General features: G+C 58.2%; 1 protein-coding gene across 3 annotated transcripts; it reads left to right on the forward strand.

Moving 5' to 3' along the window:
• Positions 1 to 9,409: 9,409 nt before the first annotated feature.
• On the forward strand, positions 9,410 to 14,883 carry PERCC1 (proline and glutamate rich with coiled coil 1). 3 transcript variants are annotated; one of them, XM_084640510.1, is made up of 2 exons: positions 9,410 to 9,613; positions 13,513 to 14,883. In XM_084640510.1, the coding sequence occupies exon 2, from the start codon at positions 13,560 to 13,562 to the stop codon at positions 14,382 to 14,384; it is 825 nt and encodes a 274-aa protein (XP_084496636.1). In that variant the 5' UTR covers positions 9,410 to 9,613; positions 13,513 to 13,559; the 3' UTR covers positions 14,385 to 14,883. The 3 variants fall into 3 exon arrangements, with proteins under 3 accessions (XP_084496636.1, XP_084496637.1, XP_084496638.1); XM_084640511.1 differs by lacking the exon at positions 9,410 to 9,613 and adding an exon at positions 10,216 to 10,285; XM_084640512.1 differs by lacking the exon at positions 9,410 to 9,613 and adding an exon at positions 10,298 to 10,344.
• Positions 14,884 to 15,377: the final 494 nt, after the last annotated feature.

Below are 15,377 nucleotides of genomic sequence, written 5' to 3' on the forward strand. Positions count from 1 at the left end.
AATGGCCTGTCAGCCCCCTGCCTGTGGGACAGGGTGGGTGTGCAAGGCTCCTCCAGGGGACACTTCTCTCCCCGTGCCACAGGGAGCCAGAGATGCTACTCTATGTCCAGCCCATGGCACCCCCTGAGGAGCAGCTCATCTCTGGCCAATGCCTGGATCCCACTGGTGCCTTCACCCCAGCTCCTTGCACCTGTGCCTCCGGGTGTGGAGGGGGGTGGGCAGAGGAAGAGACCACCCCAGACCTGCAGATGGGGACAGTGAGGCAATGCCACTCCCTGCCCCTCCGCTGCACCAGGTGTGGGGCTGGCGTGGAGTGAGTTCCCCATCTCTTTGGCATAGATGGAGGGACACGGCAGCCAGAACGGTGGGGGTGACTGGGAAGCCAGGCAGAGAGGCTCCTGGGGTCCCAATGTGCTGCTTGCCTTTGGAAGTGCCGTGAGCTGGGCTGCAGCTGGGGCACTGTGTTACCCCTTGTGTCTGCTTGCTGAGCTCTGCCTGAGGCAGCCCCTGCAGCTGCCAGGGAGCCTGGGTAGGGCTTTGTGAATGTGAGATAAGTGGCCATGCTATAACCATGGCCCATCCCCACCGTCCCCGGGCACACAGCATCCTCTGTGCTCACCCACACACCCTTTTCAAAGTCACCTGGGCACCCACCACAGGCAATCTCCTCCTAGCTCCTCTTAGCCACCAACCTGACAGCTTCTGAAAATCTGCCTAAACCATGGATCATAATGCCCCAGCTATGCTGTGGCCCCGTGTCCATCCCCACCCTCAGTCGCACCACGACCCTGTACCCAGACCCGGCCCCAGCTGCACTGCGGCCCCATGCCCAGCCACGCCATGGCCCCGTGCCTAGACCTGGCCACAGCTGTGCAGTGCCCCTGTGCCCGGCCCCACTCCCAGCTGGGCCACACCCCAACTCCAACCCCAGTCCTGTGCTCCATGTGCACCTTCCTGAGAGCCCTGCGTTGGAGACTGCAGCCAGGACGCTGCGGGCTGTGCCCCTCGGTGGAGTGGTCCTGGCCAGTACATGCCTGAGAATCACTCAAGGGGAAGTTCTAGTGACAAGGGCAGGAGGGGCTGAGATGTGCCCCAGCAGAGTGTCAGGGGGAGGGGAGTGCTGGGCATCAGCAGGGGCCTTCTGCACATTGCAAACCACGGCCCGACAGTCGGAAAGCTCCCTGCAGGCAGCCCAGGAGGCCGCTGCTCAGGACGGGAGGCGAGGAGCAAGTACCTTACCACCACTCCACGGGGAGATGCTGAGAGCTGGGGGTGTGATGCCCAGCTTGCTAGACCTCCCCGCACTAAGAATAGCAATGTCACTGCGGGCCTACAGGCAGCAGCGCAGGGGGCTTGCCATCCAAAGTACAAACCCACCACAACCTCTGGGCTACGTGCCCCTAGCCGCTGCCTGTGGTACTGTGGCTCCATTACTATTTTTAGGGCACTAGCTTGATGAGATCTAGCATGAGTACATCTCTTCGGGCTGGGAGCCCCCTCTCCCCGGCTCCAAGCAGTGACGGAGCCTTCAGGTCCTGCTCGGGGGAGAGGAAGGTGGTTGGTGGAGCACAGCAGCTCTGGATGCAGGACCAGTGTCACTTCTCCCTCTCCCTGTTCCCAGCCACTCTGCCACAGTTGAAGAAGCTGCACGGGATGTCCTGAATCAGCCACTTCTGTTCAGCTGGCATCATCCTTCCTGCAGGGTCCCCCAGCCCTCCGCAGAGCTTGCTCATGCTGATTTTCATACTCGGGAGCTTTAATATGGCCTCCAGCTCTTGCCTTTGGACACAGAAATGGGCACACCCGGACACGTGTCAGGGCCCAGTGTACACACCTTAGTGCAGATCTGAGGAGCCCACTATATGATGGGGGCATCCTGTTACAGGCCCTACGTTGGCAATGCACCACCTCTGGGGTGGGGCATGGTCCCTGTGGCAGGGGTAGGGAGTATTGATGAAGGGGGAAATTCTCAACGTTGGGGGCTCAGGCATTTCCAGCTGTGGAAGCACAAATGTCAGCTCCAGGATGCTCTGGATCAACTGGTGCCAAGGGAGTGCCAAGGAGAGTCTCATGGGGCCTGGGTACAAACAGCAGAGGTTGGCTGCATAGTCCCCGCAGCATTCGTAGCCCAAGAAGGAGGTGAAGCGAAAGTGACGTCATGGGACCATAATGAAGGCTTATCAGCTGCTGCCGAGATCTGGCTGGAACTAATCATGTTTGCTGAGCAGGCAAATGGGCTAGATGGCTGCTATTCCGGCAGGACGGTTGCCAGCGTGAATGTATGGAGAAGAGAACAGTAAGTGCTCCCGCAGGGCAGGGGCTACCCTGCGAAGGGTCCAGAGAATGGAGGCCATGAACAGTGCCGCAGGCCTTTGCGACTGGGCGACAGAGAACAGCTTCCTCTGCTCTCCGCAGCTATGTACCTTATAGGATCTTGTTTCCTGCACAGTGTACCTGTCCAGCAGCCTGCTATCTGCAGAGGGCAGTGGTCGTAGTATTGGAGGGCAGGTGCAGCCTGGCTTGGAGGAGACACCCCAGCAGGATACTCTCTCTTGGGGACTTGATGTTGGTTCTTCCCTGCTTTGTTATTTTCTCCGTAACCCCCAGAGATACAAGGCTGAGATGGCTGGAGCTCTCTGCTGCCCCCTATTGGAGAAAGGGGAAAAGCCAGCTCTGGCAGGCTCATTTACAAAGTAGCATTTCACCCCAGTGCAGTTCTGTATGGAGTCTGGAGCGTTCTGGTATTAGATGGTCTGTGTAAATATACCGGGGGCGTAGGGGGGAGAGAGAAGAAGTCTGAAAGGTACAACCTGAGGAAAGAAGATCACCACAAGCTAAGAGTCAGCAGAGTCTGGTTGGGTAATGCAATCCAAGCTTTCCAGCCAGAGAAGAGGAGCTAAAAATGGGAAATGTTGCTAATCGGATTGTGCTGCACTAGGGATCTCCCAGCCAGCCATCTTGGACTGTATGTGGAATGGAGTTTTGTGGCAGGACTGCTGGAAGATGAGGAGGACCCTAGTCTGGAATGGTGGTAGCCACCGGCACCATGTGGACTCCATGGACTAGGCCAGGGATGCAGAGTAGATTCTGTGAGACTGGACCAAGCAGCTGCAGTTCAGAATAGCTACAGGTCTGGAGGGGCTGCACTGATGTAGGGAGGCGTACAAAGCTTCCATCCTGGTGCCCACACAAGCACTGCTGAGCCTGTTTGGATTGATGGGGTGGGGTGTGTCTGCCCGAGAGTGTGGGCCCCCAGCAAGCGGGGCAGCGTGTTGACTGGGATCAAGGAGGCTGCATAGCCCGCTCATTTTCCTTGCGGTTCCACATAATGATCCAGAGGGCTCCTGCATGGGCAGGAAATACTTGGAAAGGGAGATTGTTTAGCTTCCTGAAGCAAAGAGTGGGAGTTTGTCTCAGTGGGGGACGGGGCCTCAAGCCAAGCCTTATATTTTGTTTAGAAAGGGTCCCCTAGACTGATTATTGGACTCAAGCCTCACTGCTGTCATTGACACCTAGCAGAGGAGAATATCCCTTAATTAGAGGGGCAGCTGGGATTGTAATTAGGTTTCCATAAACTTTCCATTAAAAAGATTCTTGTGATTTTGTGTTTGAGAAACTAGCTAATGCCACTGTTAGCAGCAGGGCCTTTGAAATTCAGCAGCAAGAAAGCCCTGGGGCCAGATAAGTGCCTTTTTTTGGTCTGGGGAACTTCTGTTCAGATGTGGCAGAGATGTAATCCTTTGAAAAGGGCCCTTTCCCTGCTGGTTGCTTGCTTTGTCAGCAACGTTTTTGCAGCTTGTCAAAAGAACTGACCATGATGATGTGAATTTAAAGCCAGGCTCCTGGTGCCCCAGCAGCAGCTCATACTGCACTGGGAATCTCAGAACCAGACAGCCTCTCTGGGAGGTGGGAAGAGCATGCCAGGCTGGGCACCCCCAACCCAGCACATAGCACCAGTGGACCACATGGGGGAAGGAGCTCCCTCCCCGCCTCAGGCTAACAACCACCTTCTGCTGCCAGCTAACATAGTTAGGTCTGTGATTCAAGCTGTGCTTAAGGGCCCTGCCCAGTGCTGTTCCTGTGTGGGAGGAGAGTGGTCCAGCTCCCACATCACAAACTCTGCTTTGCACTAGCTTGTGGGCTTGTCTCTCCCTTGGTTTGTACAGCACCTAGCACAATGGGGCCCTGAGCTCAGCTGCAAGCACACCTGCAGCAGAGGCCGATATGTGCAAGAATCGGCAACAAAGTTCACACAGAGACATGCTGGAAGGCAGGAGGGGGAGCAGGGACAGCTCAACAGGCAGCCAGACCAAAAACCACCATTCAGTTCATTGATAACTCTTTCCTGGTGGAGCCAGACCCCTGAGTCTTGCCCTTTTGGGGCTGGCGATAAAGGATAAGCAAAGAGCAGATAGAAGCACCTCTCTGTGGGGCCATTCCAGCTGGTGCTGCAGCATGTATCTCTGAAGGCTTGCAGGTGCAATCCACCCCACCACCCTAAGGGCAGACTTCATGCCCTGGAGTTGAGTCCCTGCCTCCCTCTGTGAGGGCATATTTGGAGCCAACATAGCCCCTACCCCAGCAAAGGTGGGGAGACCCCTGTGCACATGCCTAACCCCCTGGGGAGGGTAGTGGTCCCTTGCTCTGGAGTGGGAGCAATGCCACTTTGCCTCATTACAGTCAGACAGTAACCAATAGTCTATGGGGAAGCCCTGGCCCTATGGGCAGGGTAGAGTACAAATAGTCTTTATCCCACAGCTTTTGGGCTGAAGCAGACAGCAGTTCCAGCGTCTCTTGGCCTAGAATGAGTCTGCAGTCACCCCAGATGTGGGATGGCAGCAAGGGATAGGGGGACCCAGGCCCATCCTACTCCCCCAAATCCCAGCTCAGGGCACTAGCAACAGCGAGTGGTCCTGCCACTGGGTCAGCAAGGAAACCACTGAAACATGCTGCCTCGTTTCCCAGCAGCACAACCGGATCAAGGTCTGGTTCCCCTTGGCTACATCCTACCCCACTTAGTTGCTGGTGCTCCGGTGAGCTGGGGGCTCTGTCTCATCACCTCACAGTCAGGTGGCAGCCACTCATCAGGGTCTTCTGTCTTCTCCAACAGCAGGGTGCTGCTCCGCTCGGGGCTGGTCTGGGATCCTGTAGAAGGCAGCTCAGCTCCCTGGAAGAAACGTCTGCTCTCTCTGGTGGTCCAGCCCTAACTGAGCTCCACGGCTCTCCTTTTATACTTCCTGTCCTGCCCTGGTACTTCTGGCGAGGGAGGTGGGGTGGATTTGGCTCCGCCCACCAGGGGAGAGTGTAGTAGTCCCTTGCTCTCCAGTTCGAAGGGAGGCCACTCCACCTCACTGCAGGGAGTGATGCTCAGTGTGAGTGGATCCTTGCAATAGAGTTGTGTGTGTGTTGTTGTGTGAGGTCACAGCTGTGTGCAGGCTGCTCCCCTGTGCATGGGTCCTGGCACGAGCGCTCCCTGCTCCGGTGTGGGGGATGATTGGGCTCATCAGTGACAGACAGGCAGTTAGGCAGGGAGGGGGGCCTGCTCCCATGAAATCATTGCTAACACCACTATGTGGGCCTCTAGGGCTGTTTACAACCCATCAGTTGTTGGAGGCAGCTCAGTGATTCCCTCAGCTGCTGCACTTCCTGGCCTGTGCTCCCTGCTGAGGAGCTGACCCCTCGCTACTCGCCAGGGTATGAACCGCTGCCCACTCAGGATAGCACCCTGCCCTGGGGTGGAGTGCGCAAAGAGCGGGGTCACTGCAGGGTCAGGCCCCAAGAGCTGCGGGGGCTTAGCACTGGCCAGGAGGGCACTGCACAGACTGAGCACGGCCCTCGTCTGGCCAGAGACCTCAGGTCATTCCCTATCAGCATCTAATGGGGCCGCGACCTGCCAGCCTCACAGCCACTTCCTATGCCCTGGGTCTGTCTGGAGATCTGAGGGTTTATCCTGGCGCTCAACGCCGCAGAGCCAGCCTACGTGTTAACCATAGCTGTGTGTTTGTGTCTGAGGCCATGCAGCTGGATTCCATGGAGCCACCTCAACTGTACCGGCGTGTTGCACGACCAGTTTGTCCTTGACGCCCTTGTGCAGCACGCTGACATGGCTCAGCCTGGGAGCAGAGACCCACCCAGCACTGTAGGCCCGCCCCACCTCTCAGGGTGCCCAGAGCCTAGCTCATCCCCAGGGCAGATGGGGAAGATGAATGACACCAACAAGCAAGAAAGAGGGAAGAAAAGCAGAGTCAGCCCCAGGAGACCTCACCTGCTAAGGCTGGTGCCTGCAGCCTCAGCCCCTGCTCCCTGGCCTCTCCATCCCTCTGTGTGTGTCTGTCTGTCTGTTTGTCTGCCTGCCTGCTGGCTTCACCAGGCTAGTGCCACCCCTGTAGGCAACAGTTCGTGTGGGTAGCGGCTGCAGGGAGTTTGATTTCCAAAAAGCAGAGCACCGTGTGTGCTCCTAGGCCCTCCTACAGCCCTGTCCTCCCCTGGCCTGGTGAGGGCTGTGCCCCTGGGATCACAAGGCACAGGCTGGCCATGGGGCTGCAGAACATTTCAGCCAGGCCCCACGGTCACCAAAGGAGCTATGCCAGCCAGCACCTGATCCCACCTGGCTTGCCAAGCTGCTTGCTGGAGCCTGTCCCGTGCTGGGAACATCCCCTACCAGTGGAGGAAGAAAGATAGGCGAAGGGACAGGGCACCTGGGGTCAGCTTCCGGCTCTGCACAGGCTCCATGGGTGACCTGGGCAAGTCCCTGCATTGCTCTGGGCCCCTGTTGCCATCTGCACAATGGGAATATTGGCCCAGCCCTGGCATGGGGGATTTGTGAGGATAAATGCATTAGGCCTGTGACAGTGATGGGGGCCACAGGAGCAGACAGACAGTGGGAAGCCGGCTGCATGCAGAGCCAGGGGCTGGGCTACCCTCCTGCAGAGATTCTCCCCTGGGATTCCTGGACACCAGGCTCCCTGTGGCTTGTGTGCACGCAGCACCCAGGCACCCAGCGCCTGGCCCTGAATGTGAGTGGGGCCTTGGGGGAGGGGCTGGGCACGCAGCGGCAATCTCTGGGCCCAAAACAAGGGGAAATGTTAAAGTCCCAGCCCTGAAGTCAGGAGGCCCCTGGAAACTGGAGCCCTTTAACTCAAACACCTTGTCTGTAAAGCAATGAGTCCCTGCTGGGACTGTCCCCCTCCTGAGTCTGGGTTATCTGCCACGCTGCCTCTTAGAGGAGGCCACGGCAGGGAGAGGGGGCTGTGCTAATACCAGGAATTGTGGGGCTGGCTGCCTGCTGTGCCCCCCACTCAGGGCAGCTCATTAAGCCCTGTCCATTCCTAAGCTGGGCTGGGGAGCGGGGGGCTGTGGCGAGGGTGGATGCTTCTGGAGAAGGCCGAGTCCCCCAGGAATTCAGCACACTCTGGAGCTGTGCTGTGCCCTGCCAGCAGAGGGCAGTGGTGTTCCCCCTGCAGAGGGCTTGCAACACAAGAATAGGCCGAGGCCAGATAACAAAGCTGCTGTGTTCTCCAGCTGGGTGTTTACTAAATAAAATTATGAGGCTGTTATCTGTGATTTATAATAGCCACGCCCACCAATAAATCAATTACACCAGGGGCCAGCTTTCCCAGTAAATCACTTACTAAACCATTAGTCCTGGGCTTCCTATCACACCAGCTTGTGTCGGTGCAAGCCGGGCAGGCTAGTGAAATACTTCCGTAGCTAATTAGCCCCGGTGCATTTGGGAGTGAAATGGTTCTTGCACAGAGAACTGATGAATGAGTTCCTGGCTTTTATCTGGAACGTTTCAGAGCCAGTGTCTCAGGCAGTGGGAACATGATGGCAAAGGGTGAGAGTCGCTCGCAGCTGGAAAGCCAAGATCTGACCCTAGGCCTAGCGCCTGGCACTTCCACCGCGGCCCCCATGCCCAGGGATTCATCTGGTTAAACCGGGAGTGTCTAAAAAGGCTGCAGGATGCTTCCTGCCAATCTGGAGTGAGCGCACTCACATCAATGGAGCTGCTCTGGTGTAGGGAGAAGTGAATGGAGCCCTGTGTTTGTAGCTCTGCTGTGATAACTGGGTCTACCTGTGTACCCGAAGTGTGAGCTCCACTGTAGGAAGTGAGGGAAAGTTCACAAACTGTCACAAGAACTGATAACAACACATGGTGCTGGGCAAAAGGGAAACTGGCTGAATTAGTCTAAACCAAAAAGCCTTGTGATAATTCAAAAGCTGTATTAAGATCATGCCTGGGAAACAAGACATGAGGGACCGGAAATCAATGGAGCAAAATTGTTGTGTCCGTAATTAGGCCTAATGAGTGAACATAACCCAGAAGGAATGCGCTGTTACGCCGGCCGTGCCTTCTTACCAAGAGGTTTTGTGGGGGAAAGCTGGCTGTGGCAACACTGGAAGACAGGAGGGGAAGGAGCAAACTTCACCATGATGGCAGCCATCTCCTGGGGGACGGCCTGTTTTGCAGCCCTGCTGCAAGCTGACAGCAATGCCCTAAACAGCCTGCCACAGTTACCCATTTGCCAGCCCTCAGGGTGACTGATCAGGCTGTGGGCATGGCCCATGTTTTCCATCACTAAGACTGCATGTGAAAGCCAATAGCTGCATCTTCTCTCTGCTGTTCTTCTTTCTCCCCTGGTTCGTGTCTTGTTTCGTCTTCTAGGAAACGCGACTAGACTTTAACACAACGACAGCTCCAGCCTGTCTCAGCAAACTCCCTTTCCCCAAAAATACCAATGAAGAGGCTGCCAGACAAGAGATTCTCTCTTTGAAAGACTCTTGCCAGCTAAGGGATGTTGCTGAAATTAAAGCCTTTCTTAATACTTTACATTTCAGATACTTTTACTGGTTTTCCATCTGTATTTTTAATATAAGGTTCAAAGGCTGTTTAATGGCATGTTTGCACCATGGCACTAAGCAGGTGGAGGTCTTCGTATGCCAGACCCTGAATCTTGTTTAACACTCTTAATGTTGGACAGTGACTGGGTTGTATTAACACCCGTGGGCCCCTTATTCCATCTAAACGAACAACAGATCACAGGCGGCTGGGCTGTCTCTAGTCCTGCAGCTGATTCGAGAGGCTGTTTCTAATGGGGAGGCCCCCATCTAGGGCACGTCCCTTGCCCGTTGTGGCCAGTATTTGCACAGGGCTTGTTTGATGAGCATTATGTTCTTCAGAAGATGCCTACTCCAGGAGTCAAAATAGCATGAAATTTAATTTTACGCCTGTTTGACAAAGCTTGATTTCGCTTCCAATCAGCAGCGGAGATAAGAGCCCTCTGCACAAGTGTGCGGGGTGGTCTGGCAGCTGTGACTGCAGATTTAATAGGTGAATTTACAGGAACAACACTTGAAAATCCCCTGGGAAGTCAACCATTAAGGTGAGCCCTATCTTCCGTCCCACTGGCTCCCTTGCTGCAGTGTTCTCTGGTTGCTGGGCGCTAAAGCAAACCAAAGCTCTGTTTACCAAGTCTACTATTACAATACAGCTACCAAATATTTGCCAGCCGTCAGTCCAGCTCCACTATAAATACTTCAGCCCCAGGTGGAGGGATGGCCAGGGGAGAGAGAGAGCCTGGGATGCTGCGCATGGCACGGCTGCTGCAGCGAGGTAAGTGCTGAGGCTCCAACGAGGAGGGTGCAGTACAGTGGTTTGGTGCTCATGACGCCCAGAGGCACCTGGCTTGTTCAGGCACCAGGATGGTATTTCAGTCGCTTGTGCCCCAAAGCTGGCCTCGTTCTCCCTCAGGCTGACCGCTCGGGGCAAGAAGTGTCCCCCCCCCCCACGCATAGCTGCAAAAGAAGCTGTAGAGTCAGTCTTCTTTCTAACCACTCCCTATTTAGCGCCCGGGTCCCCTTTCTGCCCAGCAGCTGAGCGCTGCAAGGGACAGCCGGGGGCAGAGACTGGCACCCAGGGTGCATTGAATGGGCCAAGGAGAACAGGGCCATTCTGCCCGGGCAGGCTCAGCCCCCGGTGCTCCCCAGCCTTTGGCCCCTCTGCATTCCCAGTGCTGGCACAGAACGCACGTGGGCCCTGCGGCTGAGAGATCCCAGCGGGATGGGGGAGGTGTCTGGAGAGAGCAAAGCCGGGCTGTCTGCAGTCAGTTGGAGGTGGGTGAGCAGGGGCTGGAGTGAATGAGGCCTGCTTTCCCGGGCAGGCTGGACTTTCCCGCTGCGTGACCCCCTCGTGAAAGCACCATTGGCACAGGACATGGCCTGCGGGCGGAGGTGGCTGGGGGATGATGGCACGGTTGCGGCGGGATCCTGTTCTCGTTTGCTGGAGGTCAGGAGCGACCCCCTGCTCTCAGTGGCGTGTGCTGGTGCCCAGGAGCTGGAGCTCAGGTTCAGGCCCATTCTGTGTCTCTCCGTAGCATCCCCCACCCAGGAGCTGAACTCGCCCCCACAGCCCAGCGCTGGAAGTGTCACACCTGAGGGCCATCCTCAGCGTCCGAGCATCTCCTCGCTCAGTACTCCCATGGGTCCCTGTTCTCCCGGGGCAGCACCGCTGAGTGGAGGGGTGACCCCCAGGCTGGCTCCAGCCAGCTGGCTCCCAGCACACTGGCTCCCAGTGTGGAGCAGCCTGCCCAGCTCCCAGCCACAGCATTGCTCCTGCTCCATTTGGGTCGCTTGGGACACTGCTCTAGCCCTTGCTAAATCCTCTCCCATCCCCCATCCCCCATCCCCTCCTATCCCACCTGCATGCACGCTGCACGGGATGGTCCTACCAGCGTGCAGCACACTGGCCAGGGCGTGGGATTCATGGGGACCAGGGGTGAGGCTGCCCACTCTGCAGGGGACAGGCTGCAGGAAGCTTGCGCTGGGTGCAGGGAGCCCAGTTCTGCAGCTGTCTCTGCATTCCAGCCTGCAGGGGATGGGGATCTACAGCTATGCCGAATCTAGGTGTGGAGGGCACGCAGCAGCTCCTGGGGCCAGACCAGCCTCAGGCCCAGTGGAACTCCCCAGCCCACAGTCTGCGAGCTTAGACAGGGTGCAGTGGCACACAAAAGTCTTGCCCTGCTGCTGAGTGGGATGCTGCCAGCCCTTCCTGCTCAGTTTGCTCAGGGGGGTGAGTGCAGGGAACACTGGTGGTTCTCTCTGGTGTTCTGGGGGGTGGCTCCCACTTGCACACCACCTGCTGTGGGGCCCTGCCCACCTGCATTACCGGCCTCTTGCCTGCCCTGGGTGGGACTCCAGAGCCTTCCCTGAGCTGTGCGTGTTCTACCCACAGCGGTGCTCAGGCTGCAGCGAGGGGCAGCCCCTGAGCTCCAGCACCTGGGGTGGGAGGGTCAGGGGGCCAGATAGTGCAGCTATAAAGCAGCTGGAGGTGGGTGCTCTCTACACTGGTGAAGGAAGCCAGGCACTGGTAAATGCCTTGCCCCAGGCATGTGGCTGGGGGGCCGGGCAGCAAGGGCTGCGGACTGTCAGCGAGGGCTGGGCCTGTGGGGAGGAGCGGACGGGGGCCATGCCCTGGCACCAGCAGCATGCCTGGAGAACTAGCTGGGCAGCGCCCGCGGTGGGGGGTGCCCAGCAGGAGACACCCATGCCCCAGTGGTTGAGTCAGCACTCGCAGGTCCCCAGCTATATCTCCCCAGCCGGGTGGCTAGTCCTGGGGCAGTGGCAGCCGAGCTGTAGGGTGCGGCGGGGGTGTATACACTGCAGTACAAATGCCCGTTATGTGCCCACACCCTTCCAGCCTGACAGGGCTGCTGTTTGCTAGCGTAGAGCCTGGAGATAAAGGCCCAAATGGGACGATACGGCCCCAGCCAGTGGGCGCAGCCCGAGTGGGCGGAAGCGTCTGTAGGGCAGATGGTTCCCTAGCTCCCCTGGGAGAGCTGCTGGGGAGGGAGCGCTTAGCTGGAGCGAGGCACCCAGCTGTGTGGGGAAGTCACCAGCACGGTGGCAGGGAGGAGCATGCTGCATTCAGCTCCTTATGCCTGCCACAGATCAGGGCCCCCTCAGCACCTGCCGCCAGCCATGCACCCACCTTCCGATCAGCAGCCCGGGTCCCAGCAGGGCAGGGAGGATTCCAAGTGGCGCCTTTTGGAATTGGAAGGCCCTATAGAAATGACTCCAAACGCCTACAGACCATGCAGTCTCCTCCCAGGGCTGGGAACCAGTCACGAGCAGGGATGGGATGGTCCGTTATGTTCTTTCGGATGCTTGGAGAGTGATCCTTCACGGTGCTGCTCTCTGAGGCAGTACCGAGAGGGAGACGGTGGGGGGGGGGGTCACAGCCTTGCGCCTTTCTCCTCTGCCAGCTCAGCAGCCACTCCAGCCCCGCCCTGTCTCAGGCGGGCAATGCAAAGCCACTGAATGGGCATCAGCACTGGGAGGAGCCAGAACAGGTTCAGCTTGAGCCCCAAAGGGACCAAACCCAGCCCCTGGGTCTGAGAATCCTGCACTCCGGGCCGGCCAGCTCTGGAGTGCTTTGGCTGTGGGTCGGGCCGTGCTCTGTCTCAGCCCAGGCTGGGTTCTAAGCAGGCGCTCCACTGATTTTGTTCAATCAGTGCCTCCCTCCCAGCGCTCTCCCTGGGGCTGGTCCTGCCCATGCTGTGCCAGCACAGGCCTGGGCCTTAATGGCACAAGAGCCAAATGCCCTCCCCACCCTGCCCCCTCAGCACACCCGTGGGAGGCGTGGGGTGACCATTATGGCAGGGCAAGCAGACACTGGGGATTTGCTGATCTGTTACCCTGGGCTCTCTCCAGTTACTCCCCATTGACACCAGGGCAACTGAGATCCAAACCGGGGCCTGATCCCTGGCCTGGGTCGTGGGAGGAAGATTGCCTCCTGCTGCTGCCAGACCCTGCTGACAAAGAACGCCCCAAGCTGCCAGTTGGAAAATGTGCCCAGCTGCACGCCAGGTTCTCTCCCTGCCCCCGGCTGGCTGTGTGGCCTTGTGCTTCTCAGGCCCGGCAGATGTTAGGGGGGTTGTTTGTTTGCTTAAGCAGCATAAATCCCATCTCCAGTTGTGCAATAAAACTGTTATCCTGGATCTGACCTGCTCCGCACATGGCAACAGCCGGTGGGATCTGGTAATGCCAGCACCGCTGCCCCCTGAGCTGCTTCCAGCAGAGTCGCGGTGACCCCATACTGCACAGCAACCACCTCAGAGCTGTAGAGAACGGGCCCTAGTCCCATACCGCAGCACACCTCAGCCACCGCACCTGGCCAGCTGTGTGCAAAGGCAGGAGCACAGAGCAAGACTGGGGGGGGCGGGGGAGGTGCATGAATACAGAGCTGCTTGAACCATTCCCACTGTAACTGACCCATACAGACTGACAGGCAGCTCCCAGGCACATGGAGAACAAAGTGCAAGATCCTCCAGCTCTCAGCACCCTGGCCCTGCTCAGCGGGGAAGCACTGACGTTGCACAGGAGGAAAGCACCTGCACGGCTGGACTGGGGAGTTAACACACAGAGGGGAGCAGAAGTATCACTGCATAAGCCTTAGTCCTCCACCGGGTCCCATCCACACATCCCTAACCATGTGTTTTCCCTTGCATCCTCCAGCGTGACTGCACAACCCAGCGGCACCCGTCCATACGCAGCGCGATAAGATGGCTGCAGGAGTGATCAGGAACCTGCCAGAGTTCAGGCTGCCTGCTTCCTTCCAGCACTCATTCCTCCACCCCACCCCACCCCAGGACATGGACTTCCAAGACCTGTCAGATGAGGAGGAGGTGGAAGAGGAAGACTACTATGACGTGGAAGAGCAGGACAGCCCTCCCTGTCACAGTCCTGGCACAGAGGAGCAGAAAGTCACAGCTGGTTGCAGCCAGAGTGATGCAGAAATGACCCTGCAGCTCCTGAAGTTCTCCGAGCTGATCAGCTGTGACATCCAGAGATACTTTGGGAGGAAGGCCAAGGATGAGGACCCTGACTCCTGCAACATCTACGAGGACTGCTTCTCTCCCCGCCGGCTGGGGCGGGAGCTGTACTATGCAGACCTGATGCGACTCGCCCAGAGTGGCGAGCTGGATGACGAGGATGCCCAGGGCCCTGTGGCGCCCCCCGGGCAGCTCGACCAGCGGGTCTGGAGGTCCATTTGTAACAAGGACGGGGTGCAGAAGCTGGGGCCGTTAGCGGAGCTCTTCGAATATGGCTTGCACCGCTTCCTCAAGAGGAGGGTGGCTGACGGCAGGAAGCTGCGGCTGGAGAAGAAGTATGCCCACATCATGCCCATGCACAAGAGGAAGCTGCCACAGTCCTTCTGGAAGGAGCCGTCACCTGGCCCTCCATGCATCCTCAACACAAACCCGCCTGACTTCAGCGACCTCCTGGCCAACTGGACATCAGAGCCCGGGCAGGAGCAGGAGCTGCCCAGCACCGGCAGGGAGCTGGCCAGGCCGGCTATGGAAACCGATCAGTTCAGCGTGCTGTGAGGCAGAGGAACTGGGGCCCCAGCCAGCCCCACCAGGGGCCCCTGTGCTGGACAGACGCTCTATGCCCATAAGGTGCTGAGGATTGGCTCTGGATGGGGGCACCATGCCCACCTGCAGTTCTGACTAAACCAAGCCCCCAAACCGATGCCTGGCCTATGCACCATGGGCCTTAGCCTGCTCTCACCTGTTAAACCTGACAGGCTCTGGGTCCCTCCCAGCTGCAGCACCAGCCTTTGTGCCCATCCTGTAAAACCATCCACGTCTGTATGTCCTGCAGGGATGCTGGGCAGTGCCAGGGTGCACCTGCTGCCATCTGATCGCTGCATCCCCGCCATGTGCCACCCTGGTTAATGATAAAGCTCACTCCCTTTTTATGGGACAGGGTGGGGGTTGGGAGACATGTCACCTGGGATTTCCCAGCAGCCCAGAGCCAGGCTGTGGCAATGCTGGTGTTTGATTTTGTTCTCCTCGGATTGTGATGGCACTGGCTAGGGCGAATAAACGCTTCTTTTCAGTGCATGTGTATCAGCAATGCCCTCCGATCACAGCCACGCACGAGGGACCCATAGCACTGAGATAGAGGCTGGCCCCGAGGGCAGCTCACATACTGGGCCAAATCCTGCCCTAGCCCCACTGATTTCAGGCTTGGATCCGCCCCTGGTGCACTGCATGCTGGAGGCAGGTGGGGGCCTGTGGGATGGGGAGTGCATCCCTGCCCTGTCGGACACACTGTACTCTGGCTGTGCTGAGCACTCACCGGGCTGGCAGTCGGGGGGAGGGGGGGTCCTGCAGGCTCTCAGTACCGCTGAGGAGAATCAGGCCTGAGGATCTCACCGTGGACACCCAAACCGCCCGCATGTCCCTTGCGGGGCAGGTGAACAGAGGGGACGAGGACGCAGACACTCCAGTGTGGTGGTGGTGGGGGGGCTCTCACTCCCCATTCGACCCCAGGGAGGGCCAGCCTCTCTGGCGCTGGGTGCCCACGGGCATCCT

Source organism: Lepidochelys olivacea (assembly GCF_965140295.1).
Source record: "Lepidochelys olivacea isolate rLepOli2 genome assembly, chromosome: 10".
In the NCBI taxonomy this organism is placed as follows: Eukaryota; Metazoa; Chordata; order Testudines; family Cheloniidae; genus Lepidochelys; species Lepidochelys olivacea.

Excerpts from the sequence above, each read along its gene's own strand:
- PERCC1 (XM_084640510.1), top strand. The coding sequence starts at position 13,560 with ATGGCTGCAGGAGTGATCAGGAACCTGCCAGAGTTCAGGCTGCCTGCT.